At 34.1% G+C, this 21,761-nt stretch overlaps 2 protein-coding genes across 2 annotated transcripts in view; both read left to right on the top strand.

Annotated features, from left to right (window-relative positions):
* The first annotated feature begins 8,662 nt into the window (after window positions 1-8,662).
* LOC113235465 (signal recognition particle 9 kDa protein) lies at window positions 8,663-10,653 on the top strand. Its single transcript, XM_026471161.1, has 2 exons — window positions 8,663-8,934; window positions 10,414-10,653. Exons 1-2 carry the CDS (start codon window positions 8,794-8,796, stop codon window positions 10,507-10,509), a joined length of 237 nt encoding a protein of 78 aa, XP_026326946.1. The 5' UTR covers window positions 8,663-8,793; the 3' UTR covers window positions 10,510-10,653.
* Window positions 10,654-13,386: 2,733 nt separating this feature from the next.
* The window catches only part of LOC113235338 (transcription factor SPT20 homolog), an 18,244-nt gene continuing 9,869 nt past the window's right edge, over window positions 13,387-21,761 (top strand). The window contains exons 1-8 of the mRNA XM_026471013.1: window positions 13,387-13,456; window positions 13,552-13,794; window positions 13,981-14,136; window positions 15,972-16,211; window positions 16,375-16,596; window positions 17,929-18,081; window positions 19,512-19,821; window positions 21,330-21,469. Of these exons, the coding sequence (XP_026326798.1) occupies window positions 13,421-13,456; window positions 13,552-13,794; window positions 13,981-14,136; window positions 15,972-16,211; window positions 16,375-16,596; window positions 17,929-18,081; window positions 19,512-19,821; window positions 21,330-21,469 (1,500 nt within the window). The 5' untranslated portion in view covers window positions 13,387-13,420. The remainder of the gene's footprint in view (window positions 13,457-13,551; window positions 13,795-13,980; window positions 14,137-15,971; window positions 16,212-16,374; window positions 16,597-17,928; window positions 18,082-19,511; window positions 19,822-21,329; window positions 21,470-21,761) is intronic.

Genomic DNA, 21,761 nt, shown 5'->3' with positions numbered 1-21,761 from the left:
ATAGTACAATTTTAGGATGTCCACCACATATTAAAATAGCTCGTGGACATGGTAGGTTTAAAGTCTGTTTCACAGTTTGCCCTCGAACTAGGATTAAATCGTTATACCTTTTTTTCTCATTAAAAGAATATGTGTAAATGAAAATCATATACATGAGACACGCACACGTAACAGGCAGATAGTGTCCATTTGTCGCCAGTGGGAACAAAGTCGGTGGTGACGACTGGGAGGAATAAGCGATTGTGATCACCACTAATTAATTACCCTTTTTCTCAATCACCACTGGTTTTGTTCCCATTGACGACAAACTGGGAAAAAAATCCCATATGTTACCAGGTGGTGACAAATGGAATAAAAAGATCTCAGTTGTTGCCAGTGGCGATTTCCACTGGCTACAAATGGGAAAATACCCATATATTGCCAGGTGACAAATGGGATAAAAAAATCTCAAATGTTGCCAGTGGTGACAAATGGAAATTAAAAAATCCCAGTTGTTGCCAGTAACAAATTCTTTCACAGTAAGTGCAGCTCCTATGTGGAATAAACTGCCTGCTGACAGTCCATCGGCGGCTTCTTTCAAACACAAATTAAAAGAGCACTTCCTGTCAACGCATTAGATAGTTAATCAGTAAGAATATATTAACAAGTAATTTATTTAGATTATATATATTGCGTATGTATATATAAAGTTCACGTAGGTGTGTATGTCTGTCATTACATACATGCATATGTATAACAACATTTATATTAAATTTTTATTGAATTGATATTCAATTATTTTTTGTGAAATCACTCCACTAGTTTGTTATATTTATTAATACAAAGATCGAACACTCAGAAAAAATTCCTTTGATCCAATTTTTTCTGAGTGTTCGATCTTTGTATTAATAATATAACAAAACATTTATATTTTTATACACATTTAATTTTTAAATTTATTCTACAATAATTAGTCCCGCAGACTTCATTTTTAGACCACGGCTAGGGTTGGTTGGAAGAGATCTCTTCTAAAGATAAGTTTACACTTGTATGTGTACTTTGTAACATGTGTTTTGTCTTTTCTTCGTGCAATAAAGAATTATTAACATGGGACTTTTTTTCCCATTTGTCGCCAATGGGCACAAAGTCAGTGGTGACGATTGGGAATAAGGGACTAATTACAGTTCAGAGCTAAGGCTGACAGTACAGAAGGCCGTTCCTGGCCCGGCAGATTTATGTCCGCTGGTTGTAGCATGTGCTTTCCCAGTATGGAGCTTCGTACGCCCATAAATTAGTGCCATTACGCATTGACTTACAAATAAATGGATGACCGGTCTAATACAAAAACCACGAAAAAAATGTCCCAAGTCAACCTATTTAAACGTAGTGACATGTAAAGGAATATGAAAAAGCTAAAACGTTGAATTTAAATTGTAATGTCATCGCTGTACTGCCTAATTTTGCTTGCTTCGCTGTCAGTCGAACAAACGAAGACTAAAGCGTGAACGACGCTCTGTATACGATTTTAACGCCCTATAAGTTCGGACACTTTTTAGCGCGGACCCGACGTCCATATAATTGTAAGTCAATGCCATTACGTGAAAAGATGAACAGGAGTTTCATCCGCCTCGTGGCAGAAGTTTCATCTACACTCTCTATTCTCTCTCTGTCGAATATTTGAAATATACTAGTTCCAGCCACAATGTCATGTTAAGACTCTAGTGAGCATTCTGATGCCTTTCCTGTCCAATGACAGCTTCTCTACATTGTTGGCACTTTGAATGCTCTTGAATGCTCGTGTATGACCATTATCAGCACACTGCAATTTCAGTAGCCTATATTACGTATAGTACACAATAAACACTAATAGTACAAAAAACAAGGTAACAATTTAAACTTCTGACACCATTTAATTTCTAACCTACAATTAGTCAGCAAAGCTACTTTTACATAGGAAAAAGTAAAAGTGATTTATTATAATATTAATAATACTATAATAACAATAACTTACAAAAGCAGCTTAATACATAGGGCGCACTATAAGTTTCCGGAACTGGCCACTTACATAAACAATATTTAAAAAGTAATTACAACATTTGAAAATGGAACACTTTGGCTGTAGAATACAGTATGTTTCATCTGACTGTCACTAGTTTTTACATTGTGACGTCATTTTAGAAATTGGTTGTCTACATCACGATGGATTTCACTCGTGAAAATTTTCGTAGTATGATTTTCTACGACTTTGAGAGTCGTATGTGAACACTGAAAATCATACTCAAGTCCTTGCCATTAGGGTCGTATTTCCAGTGCTTGAAATCATACTCAAGTCTGCTCAAATCCTGACTTGAAGTAGAGTTCTGGAATACGACCCTTAGTGTAATTTAACAGCTCAGCGGAGCTTCGCTCGGCTTCAAACTGCTTTTGGCGATGAAGCACCATGCAAGACGACTATTTATAGCTGGTTTGCAGAATTCAAACGCGGTCGTGTGAATCTCTGACGAATTTCGTGATGGTCGCCCGTCCACTGTTGTGAACAACAAAAACATCGATGCTGTGCGCCGTATGATTAAAACAGACAGGCATGTGACATGTGATTCGGGCATCTTTAGGCATAGGCATGAGTCAAATACAATCAATACTACACAAACATTTGGGTGTGAAAAACCTGTGCTTTCGGTGGATCCCACACAATTTGACTGAGGCTCAAAAAACGGATCGCGTCATTTGGTGCAATGGCATGCTTACCAGATTCAACGAAGGGGCGTCAAATTGGTGTGGGACATAGTAACAGGTGACGAAACATGGATTTATAGTTACGATCCCAAAACAAAGCAGCAATCGAGAGTATGAGTCTTTCGAGATGAGCCGACGCCAACCAAAGTGGCGCGCGTGCAAAGTGCCTCTAAGCGGATGATTGCTTCTTTTTTTTAATAAAACTGGACACGTGGCTGCTGTTGCTTGAAGAATCGTTGTACCGTGAATAGTGATAGGTACACGACCATTTGTTTGCCGGAAGTTATTGACAAACTCCGTAAAAATAACCGTAAAACGCCGTATCATCTTGCACCACGATAATGCCAGTTCTTACACGGCCACACAGACCAATGAAGTTTTGAAGGTGAACAACGTTGACCTTATGAGCCATCCCGCGTACAGTCCTTACCTGGCACCTTGTGACTTTTATTTATTTCCAAAAATTAAGAACCAGTTACGCGGTCTACGATTTTCATCCCCTGAAGAGGCTGTCGAAGAGTATGAAAAATATGTTTCAGAGACTGTCACGGAGGAGTGGCATAAATGTTTTCAAAATTGGTTCATTCGTATGAAAAAGTGCATTAACGCTAATGGAGAATATTTTGGGAAACAATTCATTTCTGACCATTTATAGTATTTTTCTTATTCATTCCGGAAACTTAGTGCGCCCCACGTCTATGAAAGACGTGACAGGACGAACAAGTCGTGCATCTGATGGTAAGCTACATGCCTGTCTATAACAGTTACAGTGCCACTCAGAGCGTTAAATTGCAAAGATCTGAGGGGCACCACTGTGCCCGTCACGCTGAGACATAGGTTGACAAGTAAGTGCCTGTAATTTCACCACCCTCTTACATGAATGGTTGCCTAAGGCCAATTTGTGAAACCAGTGTTACATTTTTATTGAATATTATGATGTTTTTACTACAATGACATTCATCTATTTCTTGTGAAAGTACTCCATTGCTTTATTATTATCATTGATATGAAGGTTGAACAAAACGGAAAGAAACTTTTTTTTTATACAAAGGGGCTAACCAGCATCCACGCGTCAATGTGGATACAACTCTGCCAACTAAGCTATGAATCGTTATAAATAAGGTATTTAAACATAACTTTTATTACTATAGTTTACAGTTTGTATTAAACATTAAACCTAACAGGTTGATGAATTTGATGATGATTTCTAATCAGAGCCATAGGACCAGGCCCTGTCTATACTCTTGTTCTTCGTCCAACACCCGTCCAAAAAAATTACTGTCAAATAAGTAATACTTGACCAAATTAAAGACACATGATGCATGTCGTGTCCAGCCTCCATGGATGACCAGACTGACAGGCCACAAAGGCAGACTTAGTAGACTGACTGAAATTCAAAATTAGACCGACTTTCTTTTGGACAAGAGACGATGATCAACCTGCCTTTCTTCTTTGACAAAGACCAACGAGAGCAGTCCTGATAAAACCTTCGACGCAAGCAGACGACTTCTCTTGACTGAATTGTACAGACAGACCGTACAATGCAAATGAAGCTTCATACTTAAGTTTGTCCTTTCATTTGGCCCAGTGTTACATATTTCCCAATAATTGTTATGGCCATGTGTCAGACAGATAACTAGAGTAGACCCCCTGTAAAGAACCTGTTGGTTTGATTGTAAAAACAAATATGTGCTATTTACATCAAAAAAGTTTAATTCCCACTGTTATACAGACACTAACCCCTCATTTACGCAGAAGATAAACTCAATTAAACTCATTTTTGATAACATGAGTCCTAATCACTCACTCCACTGCAATTTCAGTAGGCCATGTTATGCCATAGTGTTTGAATTCACTCTTTTTGTGGAGGCAAGCTGGTATTGATACAACAAGAAAATGGCACCAAAGTAAAATTATGCAACATTTATTCTGCCATTTTTGAATGTAAGTAATGGTGCACATGCAGGAAAATTGACAATGTTACATACAAACAAAAAATTTGTACTTAGTACAAAAAATCACTTTATTTATAACCTACAATTAGTTACAAAGTTACATTTGCATTAGAAGAAATACAATTAAACTTATTTATTATTGCCACACCTATATCAACAACTTGTGAAGTAAAATATTTATTAATATAATTATTTAAGTACTATTGTTGCTACAATAAAGAATAAATATTATTACTTCACACATACTTTGGATCGCAGTGTTACGCAGCGTTAAGGTCTGAGATGAAAATAAACCACAATTATCACATAAGTTCTAAGGTTCACCTAGTTTAAAAGACAGGGATGTCAATTTGTAGCTACCCTGACAATTTACCAATAATTCTCCTTTCTTTCAATTAAAATTATTGTATTTTAAAATCTGTAGTTTTTGGAAATAAAAGATTATTATTATTATATAATGCAAACGGATCTGATCAGGTGCTGCAGAAGAAATCTGTCATAATGTATGTACTTAAAGCTCTTTGTAATTTATTTTATTTATTTCATAGTTGCCTATTTCCATTATCTATGTAAGAAGGGAACTAATGATACTTCTTAGTGATAATAATCCAAGCAACATTAAATGCTTTGGCTAAATGGAGTTAAGTACCTACATTACTAATTGACAAATAAATAATTTGTTTAAAATAAAATATTCCACATTTTTGTACATAACCAGTTTTGTTTCATTGTGCTCAGATAAATGTAAAAAATCTAATTAAATTAGATTAAATTAACAAGTACATGCCTACATAACCCACCTTTAACATGTAGGAAACTGAAAAGACCTCAACCACTAAAACACCTACTAGAACTGCAGTCATGGAGGCACACCTGCATCAATAATTGCTTCTCTACTTACCACATTTCTAATAATCAGGAGCCAAAACACTTGATATAACGATACGTATGTATTTATTTCTCGAGTAGGTAGGTATTACCCACCCTGACGGTGACAACCGAATTTTTTCAACCCTAGGAACAACACTTCAGCAATAAAACGAACGAGAAAAAGTGCATTGACAAAATATTAATAATATAAAAATGCCTTCGTGCACGTTGTATTATGTATACCTACTTCACAAACGCAATGCACCATGCAGACAATGGCGAAGGTCGATAGTCCATTTTCAAATAGAGCAATGCGGCAGTAATATTCAGAGTTGGCGAGAATTTTACTATTTTCAGAATATTAAAGGGAGTAACAAATGATTTACTTACTTTTAACAGTAATAATTTGCAGAAAAAGCAGTTAATCAACGCGCACAATGTTCTACCACGCCGTAACTATGAGAATATTCATCACTATGTAAATAAATAAAAAATGAGCATCAAACCTCACCAGTTCTTTTTAAATAAAAATGGTTTTTTCGATGAATTTAATGTTTTGTCACGTTCTCATTTTAAAAAGACGAATACAATCGCGTTTATTGATTTTTCTTCGTCGGTTAGTTGCGCGCTGCGCCAGCTAGTGATGTGAAAGAAATTAAAACGAAAGAAATTGAAAGTGAAAATTTAAATCGATTCAATACACAAAAAAAAACACTATTTTTAGTTAATCGACTCTTGAGTACCATTCCCGTTTTATCGTCGTTTGCGAAGTTGAGAATTAAATTAAGAATTCTGCCTAAAGCTCGTGCAGCCCTAAATCCTGTCAAGCCTTACCGTCGATCAACGCACATAAGACTGCGAGTAACGAACGGCTACTAATTTAATGCAGCCTGTAAACGTCCAGTCACAATGATATCAAATCTTTGCGAATAAGCTTTCAAAAACATTTATTTTTAATAATGTTGCCACACTGTATGTGTTTTCTGGTAGCTAAATAGCGCATTAAAGTAAATTTAGCTAGTGTCCCTGTGGTAAATGGAATTTAGATAGTTTTACAAACCTAGCTAATATATTAATAACTAATAAAAAGCTGAGGCGACATTTATATTTGTTACAATACAAATTGTCAGAAGAATAAAATAAATTCTTGTTGATATTAATTCTGCGTATTGAGTTGTCGAGAGCCCTGTGACACTATTTAACGATACGTAGCTATGCAAATCCTCACACACAACACTATCCAAACTTTTGAGGGGTTGCCGCACTGACATAAATATATGTCTATGGATTGACGTAATTGCTTGAGAGTATCCTAAATCCGTACATAATATTATGGTATATAAATAATCTTATCATAAATACTTGCCATCGAACTCTAAAAATATGCGTCGCTTCGCTTATTGTTAGTAAGGATCCGATGCACAGGTTCGATATGTAGCAATGTATCCTATAATCGATTTTTATAACTTGAATTGGCCACTTATTATCTTTGCCAACACTAAGTAATACTATTAGGGTCGTATTCCAGAACTCTACTCAATGTAAAGTCAGGACTTGAGTATGATTTAAAACGAAATCATACTCAAGTCCTTGCCATTAAGGTCGTATTTCCTTATTAGAGTACGACCTTGCTCTTAATAGCTTACTTGAGGTTATCTATGCTTACTTGTAATAGTTTAAAATGAGGATTTTGATTAAAGTTTAAATAAGTAAAAATTCTAGGCAAATAACAAATATCATCAGAAACAGAAACGTTTAGTCTTTTAGAGGAAGGAAGAAAAAGAAGTTCAATACATTAGTTAAAAAAAAGAATCACGTTACATTGATTTATTTGTATTCAACAGAACACAGCAATTTTTAATATTTTTCTGCAAGAAAATAGCTTTGTGATATTTTACCACAAAACAATGACATTAAACTGCTGCTAAATACGCGAATGTAATTAAGAGCTAAAATAAATCATACATAACATAACTGCTACTCTTTCACAGTTGGGTCAACTCTATTGGTCTGCTTAACGACGCAACGTTTGCATTACTAGCGATGGGACGAGCTGTATTTTTTTCATTCGAGTTACTCGAGTTGACTCGACTCGGTGTGTGGCAAAGGAACGAACGAACGCAATGTTTTTAAATACAATAGTCGCACTATTGTATTTAAAAACATTGCGTTTCGAGCTACAGTTTTGCTCATGTCTAGAGTAAAATTACAGTTCATTGAGCAAAAGTGTTGCTTGCAAGCAGCTAGTGATTGCAGTCGTTAAATATTATATCAACTGAATGTTGGTTACTAAACTTAAACTTGTTTCATTTGAATCATCATCGGCTAATCATTTGTCCAATTGCTGGGCACAGGTTCATTTGTAATGCTAATTTATGAAAATTCCTACATATGTATACATATTATTATTAATGCTGAATTTATTATAATAAATTCAGCAGTATGTGTATAAAAATACAAATAGGAGACATATTTTAAAGTTTTTAATTTGAATTTAATATAATGTAATCAAATCCGTCTGTCGTTACGAAAATGTGTACGACTAAAAATTGATTTTGATGTTAATAGACCAACTGTCCAAATAAGAATAAAGAATGCCTACAATAACGCAATTAATAATCATTAAATGTCGTAACATTGACAATTCAGGCATTTTAGGCAAAATTTTAAATTTTTTCACAATCTATTGATAAAATTAACGACAACACATACTACCTTAAAATTTTGCGAAATCTGGCAACTGGTAGTATAATATGTGTGCACGCCGCGCGTCGTGTACGGACGAAAACATTCACATCAAATATTAGACGTGTTTATTGTCGTGTTTGATAATATTTTATCAAACACGACGATATTATCGTAGCCATGTTTACATACAGTATCTATATTTAATTGCGATAAATATATCGATATTCCAATATATCGATTTTTACTAAAGAATCCCAAATTTTATCTATTATATAAGTATGCCTTTACAAAACTATCGATTTTTGATATTTCGAGCTTAAAAATATCGACTGTACATCGATTATTTCATGGAAAAGGATATTTTGATATATCGATATTTTCGACAACCCTAATAATAGCGAAGTTGTCAAAGAAGAAAGTAACGTGTCATGTCTGTGCCTGTCTTGTTGTTTCGTGCCTGTCTTGTTGTTCGTGTTTGTCTTGTTCTCGGAACAGTTTATGTTAAATTGGAGATATAAATGAAATATTTTGAGTGAATAGAGATAAATTAATTATAATAAACACCATGACCTTTATACCTAATTGGGAAGAATTTGAAAAGTCTGCAGAAATGTTATATTTACGTGATCCAATGAATACTAGATACAGTGTGAAATACTCACATTCAAAAGGCATATTTTTAGTTAAAATTACAGATAATAAGAAGGCAAGTATAATAAATTAACTTACATATTTTTAATCATAGCTATTTCTTGAATTGTTAAGTTTCTTTTAAATATCACTTCTCGGTAAACGTTGCTACAGGTTTTGCGATAACTCTTATAGTTTTGTTCTTTTTGTATGTCACAGCCTTTTTAACGCGTTCCTTTATGTACATTATCATTAAATTTAGTTTGACGACACACTTTGATCACCCAGAATGAAATGAAAAAAAAAAATTAAAATGCATGGTGTCCGTAATAACAATTACACCTACCTACATTGTGGGGTAATGGAAGTTAGTTGTACTTGTATATGTCTTATGAAGTGCAAGATATCCTTGTAAAATTTAATAAAAGACGATTCTTTCTGTCTCTTGGTATGATAAATAAAATTTATTGCACCAGTGAATTTCAAAAGCTTAAGTATCGCCATTTTTTTTACTTCCAAAGTACTGTTGCAGTAGTTTAAAATGAAATTAGATACCTAACATAAGAGCATAACAACTCATCTGAAGAACAGAGTCTGATGTAATTATATAGTGAAAAGGGAATAAGTACATTAAGAGACTAATTTCGTTAATTAAACTAAGGCCTATGTAAAGGTGTTTTAAGAATTTATATATCTTATTTTGTTTTGGAAATATAAAATTGAACAATGGTCGATCTGACATACACAGTGAAGAAGAGTGAACGAAATGTACTGTGAACAAGTAGTCTTGCACATAGATCTTTGTTCTACGGATGAGTGGATAAGATCTTTACCAGCCTCCGTGGCCGAACAATTACCATGCCACGCAGAGGTGTCAGGTTCGATTCCTGGGCAGGGAGAAATATTTGTATGGCCTACATTTATTTCTAATATGTGGTTGTCTTACGTGTGTGTCCAAGGCACCCCCGACACAGGGTTTCCTTAGTGCGGGGCTATGTTGAGTGTGTGCTTTATTATTATTATCATGTCTGTCTTCCATTAAGATAGGCACAGACCATGAACATTGTCTACTCACTATGCTCCTGATAACTCCTCTGCATCCTCCACTTATATTGGTCTCTATACATGTCTTATTTATTCTTGGTACTTTTACCCTGATATTTTTTAACAACATCCTCAATCTAATTGAGATATGTATGCCATGGTCTACCTCTCAGCACATTACATTTTCTTCCATATTCATTGTTTTGCATTCTGCCTTTAAAGCAAAGCTCTCATTTTTACAGCATTCCCCCTTTTCATTCAGCATTCACATGCTTTGCTTCTGACCAGCTTAATGCAAATTTTGTGCAAGTGTGGTGACTTTTGTACTGAACACTCGCTATCGTACATCAGAGTAAATAAAAATTATAGGTAATAAAATTCAGAACAACATAAACAGACTCTATGTCAAAGGTATTTGTTCAAAATTTTTTAAATAGCATTGTTATAGGTTCAATACATTACATTATTTTAGAAGGTCAATAGTTTTAATATATTCTTTTACTTGTTACAGTGTCTTCAATACAAAACTGAGGTCCAGCAAGATGTCAGAAAAATAGACAAATTCATTTCTAATTTAATGAGGCACATGGCATCAAATGAAATCTAATTAAATAGTTATTTACATTTATTTTGTGATTATTTTATTCTTCTAAATTCCTTCTAAAATTTCTAAAGTTATTGCCTTTTCATAATGATATCTGTCCCTTGCAATAAAGGCATCTTTGGATAGTTTCCATTTGTATACATTGTAGTTTTAGGAGTTAACAGCTAATTGTCAAGCAAGTTGCTCTTGTTAATTAAGTATAGCCATCATACAAACAATATTGATTTCATGAAATAATATTGGTTCTTCAAAAATCGTGTTTACAGGGCTTTCAAAGGCTAGCAACGCATAGGCTAGGCCACAGATAACTAGACAAGTAGGCTAGGCAGCTTATCTGATGTTGCAAATGTCTACATTTCACATTAAAAAAAATAAAGTTATGTCGGATGACCCAACTTTCATCCGACATTTAGGACACTTCAGAATGTTTGTCTTTAAATGGTCAAGCCAGTGGGGTCTAATAGTATTAATAGAATACGCCAAAGAACCATTTCTGTAACACAATCTACCCTAGTATTAAATTGGAAATTTAAAATAGTAATAATTATGTATTTTTTCAGTAGTGCAACACCAGAGCAATAGTGTTTTTTCATTAAAATTATTGAGTGAATCGGTCGATTCCCGTTAATGTACTTGTTTATGGCTCTATTTATATTGCGGCGGAACGGAATGGATGCGAATTTTTATAAAGATATTGTACGTATATAGCATAACGAACTTTATGGTCAATTGTGTAACGTACAAACTAGATACGAACCAAAATCTTCCGCAGTATACGCGAGCATTCTCAAGCATGCGGGAGATTTAAATAAATTGATCATAACATATCGTACTTCGAAACAAAGACTAAGACGGATCTAAGGTTAAAACGAGTAGGTGCACACTAAACCTTATGTACGAAATAGTCTTCCTAATTTTTTTTTTCCATTCTCTAAGCACTAAATGAAAAAGTCGACTTTCGAGAAATGGTTATTAGAATCACTGAAAAACCGTGATTTTTGCTCATGGCGGTGTTGGTGTCGACGTGCGAAATATGCTTTAGAATCATCATTAATGTTTAAAGACATATGTTTAAATTTTATAGAGGTTGTGTGTTTCTTAATATCCAAAAATTAACACGTTGTTTAAAATGTAATCAATGGTTTTAGTTTGACAAAAATAAATCCGTTGAAAAAAATAATTAAGTGGACTACGACATTTTCACAAAAGAATATTACAGTAGGTATTTCTAAGTCTCAACGTTAATTTATGTTTATTTTTCTAGTCCTTTAAATTATATTTGAACTTGTAGAGAAAAATTTGTTAGGTCCACAATCCAAATTCGGCCGTTGTGGTGGATCATGTCCTAATTATTAAAACCTTATAGATGTAGAAAATGAAACTATATTTGTATTTTCAAATAAACCAACGTTTCGGCCCCTTTACAGGTCCCATGGTCACGGTAGACTGAGGTGGTACACCTTTTTACCTATAACCTTTTTTTTTGATGACGCACGTTTATGTGTATCTGTGATTATTTCGAATTTTTATTTAAAATTTTTACAGTGTTCCTTGTCACGACGACTTAAGAATCAATACATTGTTTTTCTTCATTACGAAAACTTAAATGAAATTATTATTGATAGACTATGGAATTTAGCAATTGGTTCCGAAGAAACGACTGCTGATTTTTGAAAAGTTAAGAAAGCATACGCAAAAATTTGCTTGAGTTTACAACCCAGTTGCTATCCACATGTAAGAAATACAGACTGCTGCAGATACGTGGAGAAACCTAAAGGCCGCCTATGAAAATTGTGGCATAAGACGTAGAGTTCTCTTAAAGAGAAAACTTTCGCAAATTAATGCGAAAACTATAATTCTATGGATCACTACTCAGGAAATATTATTTCCATTACTTAAGAACTAGCTGACATTGGCTGCAACGTCGATGACGAAGAATTCGAGTGAGAAAATTCGAAGGAGACGAGTCTTAAAGTAATAAAACTTAATGTAAAAGTAGGCACAGAATTAATAAACTTTACAAAATTTTCAAATATGTGCATACAAAGTAATTAATATAGTTTTCATAGCATAAACTCAAATGAATAAGGCAAACGTCAAGAAAATATTTGTCTTAAGAAATTTGTAAGAAAACTTCTGCTTATATTAGTATAAAGAGTATTTTACAATAATAATAAAAACCAAACAACAAATATTATCGGATCAAAAAGATTAGGTATTCACGAGTCATGTCATATGACATTTTTTTTATGACGCTTGTCACTTGAATAGTCAGTTTTAATTTCCATCCTCTAAGGTTGTAATTCAGGAAGAATGTCTATCAATGCTTATTTAAGAGCACATTCGGTTTGTTTCTATCATACATATATTAAGTTGAATTTATAACTTAAGCTGAACGTTCGGTGATATAATATATTAATTATTTAATAACACAGATTACTTTTTAATAGTTCTTAGTTTTCTAAAGTTAATGTTGATATAATCAAATGGCTTTGAATGTTTCATTACGTCGATTAGTGAAATAAAAAAAAAATGCTTGTAGTTATGTCTAAAGGGCTTTGATAATTGTTATATATTATATTCAAGAAAATGTTTTTAAAAATATTATGGTTTCATGAAACGGACGGAAATTCATTGGCCTAAAATACAAAGAAATATATGTAAATCAAAGATTAAATTGTAATCGATTGATTGGTCAAATCTTATTAATGAAGTACATCACTATAAACTTTCGACAGAATTGTCAAAAATTGGTTTTGGACATGTTATTTTACTGTCATGCATCGTGAAACATAAATAAAACACATTAGTTTTTCTATAAATCATGACTTAATACTTAGGCCTAAATCGCTAATATGAAATAATATATTTGAAAATACAGCTGCCACTTACATTTGTTTAATTAAATGACATTATGGATGGTTTAATTCACGCGGCACTGGAAGCAGAGGTATTTCGTTACTTTCATTACTTAATCCATATCATTTATATGTAGTTCTGCTTGGAAAGTCTATATTTATTGATTGTGTATGTTTTTTATTGCAGGTTATACTAAACCGGGCCAAAAATGTGAATTCAAGTTTATCACAATTTGACAGTGGTGTTCCAGACCACAAAATGACTTGGACCCATGATAAAATGCATCTAGCAGAGTCAGTTGATGAGTCGAGGATGAAGTTTCAGCGAAACTCGTCGTCTTCGAAGAGTAGAGAGAAATTTGATTTATTTAAAAAGTTGCATGAATTGTATAATGAACTGAGTAGGGATGAAGCATCACAGGTCAATTATGTGAGTATTATTTATTATAAATAACATAAAAAATACCCATGTAATGATATACATTCATGTTACACCTTTTGTATAATTAAACTAACTATATTGGACTTATTCGTCCTGTCACTTGATATAATAAAAATATATTGTCAAATTCCAGCCATAAACAATGGGTAATATTATCTTTTTTTGTCTTTGCAGCAAGGGCTTAAGACAACCTCATATTTATTGGAAAAGTTGCTAGCTACGTACAACCTGAATACGTTAATAATAAATCTTTATCCAGGTAATAAGGGATACTCTCTCTCGCTGAAAGTCAACGGTAACACACAGTACATAAACCCACCAGATGCTAATGTGAGTGTAATTCAGTTACATTTGAAACTAGGGAACCAGGTTTGTTATAAATAAATTTGCTATATTGCACTGACCTTTAAGTGAAGTGGTTAGCGAGCTGAATCCATAAGGAAGTTTTTGAATCATTAGATTAAACTGGAACATCTGTATATAATATGTAGTGTAACACTTAATTGCTGTTATATTGAGATCACAAACAGTCATGCTCAGCAGGGCCTGTGGTAAATAATCAAGTGTTTGGAGCTATTAAAAATATAAATTATACAGGATTATATAATAGAAAACATGATATCCTACTTATAGTCAGATACTTGGAAAGTGTTGCCATGTTAATTGTATAGTGAAGTGTTTGGTTCACTTCTCCATGAACTCACTGATAAAGAATAAGTCCAAGTGAATCATTAAAGATTTTTTATCATTAATCTGCTAAATGCTATTTTTATCATTTTTCTGGTTTAAATTTTTTTGTTATTAACTCCTACAAATGATAAAAATATATAATGTACCTTTATGACATAGTGAGTAAGCCAGTGAAGTTGATTCCCAAAAACAACACCAATTTTTGAAAAATTAGCAACCCACTAAAATTCAGTTTATTTTGTTTCTAAACAAAATAATAAGGTGCCAGACAACCACACCAATAATGGTCTCAAACTAGGGAATTCTCTGTACCAAAGCAATGGAATTAACTCGGGGCCAGTAACTAGAACACCAAAACCAGAATTAAAATTGATCCTACTGGGAATTGAAGTCAGGACCTCCTCATCCAGAGCCCACAGTGCGAACCATTAAGCCATTGAGGTTGTGATGATGCCACCTCCTTCCATCGTCATTCCGCCTTATAACTTTTATAACTTTTTCTCTGGTGGTCATTTGTTTTCAAAAGTGGCCAGGAACCAGAGAAAAGGTGATAAAAAGGCAGGATGACGATGGAACGAGGCTGCATCGTCGCAAGGTTGTCATTAAGTTAAGAATTAGTTTACAGGCAGTGTTTATGAACTATTGGCTACTAGTTGCAATTCCCTAGGAATAGATTAATAAAGTTGTGTTACGGAAATTAAAAATGATTTCGGAGAAAAATGTTACAGGATTTGTTATAGCACAATTCTTACATGCTATGCATAAACAGCCTAACTAAAAGTGGGAAATTGTTTCTCTACCAAAATAAACTGGGTATAATAAATACACTGGGTACATATCTGTTAATTACTTGAAAAACAGATTGTATGTATTGTCATAATTTGTACTTGTAATCTTTCAATCCATGTACTATAAAACTATGATGAAATGATCCTTACAATTTATACAATTCGGAGTGGAAAACTGCCTAACTTGTCTTCTTCTTTTTCTGAGAAAAACTTTGTAATTTAAATTTGAGCAAAACTTCTATTTTTTGTTGAATTGATTGATTAAACACCACTAATTCTTAAGGGCTATTCTTCTGAACAGAATGAGCAAGGTGCTCTTTCTGAATAGATTTATTCACATTGATCATTTAAGGTGATTAAAAAATTTTGTTTTTGAAACTTCATACCATAACAAAATTGCCAACATAATATGATAATAATAAGTGGGCAAGTAGCAATTATTATAAATCCTTCTCAGCTTAAGGTATCAGCGAAGGCGCGCTTAACAGAAGTCTCGTGTTGCAACTGTGAATTATGATTTTATTTATAAAATAATTTATTATGCTTAATGTTGCAGCAATATTAAATTTCCTTTATGAGGCAAAGTTATTCGCAGTAAATGACTTTTTTATTTTGTTGTTTGTTATGTTACAATAAACGGACACAAACATTGAGTCCACTTTGGTAAATCTGAATAATTCTCACCAGACCTCATCAAGTCAAGAGGAAACCTTAATAGAGACTCCAAGATGGCCTTATGAAGAAGAAGAATTACTCAGCTACATTGACAATGAAGAGTTGCCTGTGGTACTACTGGACCTATTGGAGTCAGAGCACTCCTGTCTGTTCTACTCTGGTTGCATAATAGCACAAATTAGAGATTACCGACAGGCCTACCCTAGCTTCGTTTGCGATACCCATCATGTTTTGCTTAGGCCTACTAATCAGGTATGCTTTAGTGTTACTGTTTTGATAAAGACAATCGATCGGTAATCGATTAAATACCACTAATTCTTGATATGAGTATGTACATTATTTATTTATTATTATGTAATAGAATTTAAGTATAAGTGAAAACAAATTTAAAAAAAATCGATTTTATTTTTTATAGAGCATAATAACAGACGCCATGTGTATCGGTGGACGGTGTGGCTGGGCAGGCGAAGAACGCGGAGCTTTAGAAGCCGTTGAAGCGGCGCTAGTACATGCAGCTGCTCCACCATTGTGTCTAGACCCGCGTCCGGCAGTCGGCCTCTTGGCAGCAAGGTTACACGCTGTACCGAGACTGTTTAACACCCCACGTATTAGACGGCAGGCAAGGAGATTCTCACAGGTAAATGTGGTACTAAAATTTCTTTTTAAGCTAGACATTTGAAGCATTGGGTGTAACAAGGGTGTATCATGTAAAAGTGAGATTCGAGAAAATTTTAAATAAAGGTTTATTATATATATATATATATATAGTATATTATATTTATAATAATGACTCTTATATTCTTTATTATTTATGTGTCCTATGATTTACCTAAAAGATTCAGGTGTTATTATTATTTCAAAATAATTAGAAACATTTGAAAATATTTTTTTCCCTTGTGTTATCCGCTCTTGTTGTACCATTGTAAATTAATACCACTGGTAAATTAATGGGGCGTTCGTTTTATTATTGGTTTTTAAGAAAATAAATTCGAAGCCTTACTTTCTCAAACTCGTACCTTATAAAGAATGATTATTCAGGAGATGGCGAAAATTTCTATTTATTTTAAATTTCTTATCAAGGGTGGTAATTTGGATGCATTACTTTGAGAATAGGTAAAAGCTAGTGTGTAAATATGAAGGAAATGTGATGTGAAATCAACCTGTAAAATTTGTATATACAATCCATTTTTTGCATTTCAGTAACTTTGTTCTTTAAGATACGAGTTTGAGAAAGTAAGGCGACGAATTGTGAATCAGTCTTATTTAAAAGTTACATTGAAAAAAAAATTAACGTATTTTTAATCATTCATTACATTCGCTGGATTGAAATGAATCGACAGTACCATCTTCAGCAGGTCTCTTCAATAGCCTTCTAGATGCTCCTTGTGGAGGATGAAGTCGCTCGTTTCAGACTTTTTAACATTAAAGTAAGTAAAGTAACTGCAGGTGGTAACGGGTTCGAAATTCAATCGCACATTTATAATCGATGCCACAAGGGCGACGCGCGAGCGCCACCTTCTAAATGAATGAAAATTACGCAATCGAGGTCGAAATGAGTTTTTGTCACAAGATACAAGATAGTGTTTTACGTGTTTTGATGCAATAACCAATAACATCAAAACGGGCTTTGGATGCCGAACATCCATGTTGTTCCCAATGAGTCAATTACAGTTATGCAATTGCCCTTCTGCATTGTTTTACCCTGCGCTTGGCAATCTCTTAGGATAAAAGTTACAGGCCGTGCTAATGTTGCATTTAACTTACTATTATATGTATTATTTATGTGACTACAGATAATTATAAAGATCTAAGAATACATATATTTTTTGTACTTATCACATTTCTGCTAATATTGCATCTACCATCAACATACGAATATATATGTTGTACCTTTACATATTCGATAAATAACCACTGTCAACACAAGTATGATTGTTCATTTTGTGTACAATATTTTGTTTAATTGCAGGTTGCTGTAAATAGAAAAAGGAAGCTAGATCAATTCACGCATTATCACGGATTGGAGTTGTTAGAATTAATACACCGGCAAAGGGCTAAGAATAGTCGCCAGTCAGTTCCTCATACGCGACTGACGTCTAAATATCCCAAAAAGCCACCAGAGGTGAGTAAAATGCTTTTGCATTATATGTTTTCATTTTATTGGTCATAAATACGGTCTTTTTTTTTTATTTATTTATTTTTTTTAAACGGTCTTGTTTATAAAACAATATTTTGTACATGGAGAATTACACACAGTAATTTATTGAGGAAATATATATAAAAATAATTAAGTAGACACTTCAGAAGGACACACTTTTTTATTATTAATAGGCTAATGAAAAATACAATGGATATTCTTAATTAAAAACGTGTTTTATTCTTTAAAAGTTATTTTCTACATTTATGTTTTGTTTTTAATATATTACTTCTTTTAGAAAAACTATGATCTAGTGGCAATATTGTTTCCTTTTTTAAAGACTTCGGCTCTATTTACATAATATAATAAGACCAGTATGGTAACTCCATACAAAAGTTTGAGCAGCACGGCTTGTGTGTGTGCATGCCCGCAGCGCGCCGTGCACGATCGCACACATTCGCATAATAATAACAGGCGCGTGTGACGACGTCTTACGCGCCTGTCATTAATAATAATAATGTGCACCGTGCACACACACACATGCCGCGCTTCTACGTTTATATGGAGTCAACATACTTGTCTTACTATAATGATAACATTGTTGATGTCCAATTGATAAAAAACAGTCAATATTTTCCACACATTTGAAAATCTTTTGAAGACTTCTTTAATGACATTGATAACACAAATCATGTTGTCAGATGTACGAAGACAATGTTATTATAGAGTGTTATTTAATTGATGTTGGTTATTATATAGTGACAGCAGGCACATAGAGAAATTTCTAAAATCTGCTGACTCAGTCTGTTGCTCAGTTGGCAAGAGTGGTAGCCACGGTGAGGCAACAGACACTGGTTCGGGTCCAGTCCGATCGAAGGAGTTTTTCTTTGTGTTTGATCGGTCTTTGTTTCAATAACAATAACAAACTAGTGTAGTATTTTCCCAAAAAATAATTATCTATTATGGTAGTAACAACATCATGGTATTTAATAAAAGATATTATATTGTTATTTGATTGACTCATGTGAAATACAATTACTTTTTTACTCCAATATTGGTTATCGACATCAAATTTCGTGATGTTAGTAAGAGAAAAAGAAAGCAACATGACTTGTAAGTCTTTATATTTAATAATTATATTAGCTGTTAAAATCCGCAGCTGCCTGATGGTTTGACCTACTGCCACTCAAAGCAAAGACCATGAGTTCGAATCCGGTTGTCGAAAAATTGTTGAAATTTACCATGAGTTTTTCGGTTAAGGAAAACATCGCGATGAAATTTGCACGTCTAGGAAGGTTCACAACCATCGAAAAAACGTGTGTAGTCCCCAAACCAAAACCCTCGCCTGAGACGAGACCGATGCCCAGCAGTAAGTCATATAAACGGGTTGTTGATGATGATGATTTCTTGTTCAGGTGTTCAAGCCAATAGAGCCCCCCAAAATGGAGCCATTACCGTTAGCCCTACCTTCTGAACCAAGTGGACCTCTCCGATTGGCACGGGCGTACGAACGCCCAAGACCTACCCCTGATTGCCAACCGCAGTTAGTCGAAGAATACATCCTCGAAACCGAGAAGACATCTCCTCATGCAGGCGCCGGCTTCTTCCACATAAAACTGTCGATATTACAACGGCCATCCGATCAAGAGTTCTTAGGGGAGCTTTACGTGGATAGAGATCATGTTGAAGGCGAAAGGAATGGTGCTGCTTGTCGGTTTACTTTAGGTATATTTTTTGTTCTAACTAGTTTTAATTTTAGTAGCTAGTGCATTTTAGTAGAAGGACTACAAAGAGCATATAAGAAAAGCTTAAAAATAAATAAAAATTTTGTAGGAAAAGTGATTATCAATGGTTGGAGATATACGTAAGTAAACAGGAAGTATATAGCGTACATTATTTACTTAATAATTATTATTTTTCAGCACAAGCCAATTTTAAATAAATTTCTTAGTGTCACTAGCAACACATCCACTTATGTAGTTTGTTATTTTTGTAACGCTTTAGCTGCAATATGTTTCTATGGATATTTGATTTTGAATAACAATAAAAGTGTACTACACTATTCTCGCTCACGTTAGTTTTAAGCTGTCTATGTACAGTTTTTGTTCTTGTATGTGAGCAATAAAGTGTATATCTATCTAGTAATAATGTATCTTGTATGTATTCTGTGCATAGAATACATGTATTGTATGGTTTGATAAGCTGTGGTAGTGTTAACGGTTTGACCTACCGTATCTCAAGGACAGGGCGTAGGTTCGAACCTGGGTTTACACCTGAGTTTTTAGAATTTATTTGTAAAATTGAAATTTATAATGACCATTTCGGTGAAAAAAAAAACACCGTGAGGAAACCTGCATGCATCTGCAAAGCAATTTAATGATGATTTTAGTAGCAGTAGAGTTCTTTGTGAAATAGTTCTAGGGAAGAACTGCCACCTTACCTATTTCTACCGCCAAGCAGTGATGTGAGCAATACTGCGTTCCGGTTTCGAAGGGTGAGGGTTGGTAAAATTACAGGCATCTGGGGACATGTCAACTAATCCCCTGGTGTGCACATCAGATCTTTGCGAGTTAAAGTTCTGAGTGGCACTGCATTTGTTATGGACAGGCGCGTAGCTTACCACCAGGCACACGACTTGTTCGTTCGGTCACTTGATGTTATATTAAAAAAATGTATGTGAAGTTCCCAATCGGTATTTGTCCCGCGTGGCAAGTACAGCCCTAGCCCTACTAGTGTGAGAGGAGGCCTTTGCCCAGCAGTGCGATTATATCTTATAGGCTATATGCGTGAGGCGCACTATAAGTTCCGGAATGAATAAGAAAAAAATACTATAAATGGTCAGAAATGAATTTATTGTTTCTCAAAATGTTCTCCGTTGGCGTTAATGCATTTTTTCATACGAATGAACCAATTTTGAGAACATTTATACCACTCCTCCGTGACAATCTCTGAAACGTATTTTTCGTACTCTTCGACCGCCTCTTTAGGTGATGAAAATCATTGACCGCGTAACTGGTTCTTAATTTTTGGAAATAAATAAAAGTCACAAGGTGCCAGTACGGGACTGTACGCGGGATGGCTCATAAGATCAACGTTGTTCACCTTCAAAAATTCATTTGTCTGTCTGTGTTGACTGGAAATCATATCGTAATAAGAAACCTGTAATTAGTGATAATCATTTATATATTTTATTATTACGGTTTGATATACTTTAATAATCTTTTACATTCCAGGATCAAGACTGCAAGCTAACAAATACATACAACAGTTTACGGAAATATTCACGGAAGAAGGTCGAAAATCGGTCCGGATAAAGCATATCGTTCCGGGACAGCTGCCTAGGGTCTCATTCACTGGTGGAATGAGGGAAATGGTAAGTTTACTTTTTGTGTACTTCGCTACGCTCCGCTACTTTTAACAACGCTACGAATACTGCGCTCAAAATTTTTATTGATTTATGAAATTATAGCATTAGCCCGTGGTGTAATAAGGCCACATCTGCAACATGATAACTTTTCAGGACACAGGTTTAAAGATCCGCCGAGCGAAATTAATCGATAACCTTTTCACATGTACATAATTTGTGTCATGTAGTTCGTGTTACTCTATATGATTTTCATTTGATAACACCACTTTTGACATATGATCACATTGTAATAAAAATG

Source organism: Hyposmocoma kahamanoa, unplaced genomic scaffold (genome assembly GCF_003589595.1).
Source record: "Hyposmocoma kahamanoa isolate Upper Pololo Valley unplaced genomic scaffold, ASM358959v1 87, whole genome shotgun sequence".
Classification (NCBI taxonomy): Eukaryota; Metazoa; Arthropoda; class Insecta; order Lepidoptera; family Cosmopterigidae; genus Hyposmocoma; species Hyposmocoma kahamanoa.
Note: the sequence above shows the minus strand (reverse complement) of the source record. Positions and strands in the feature narration are given on the sequence as shown.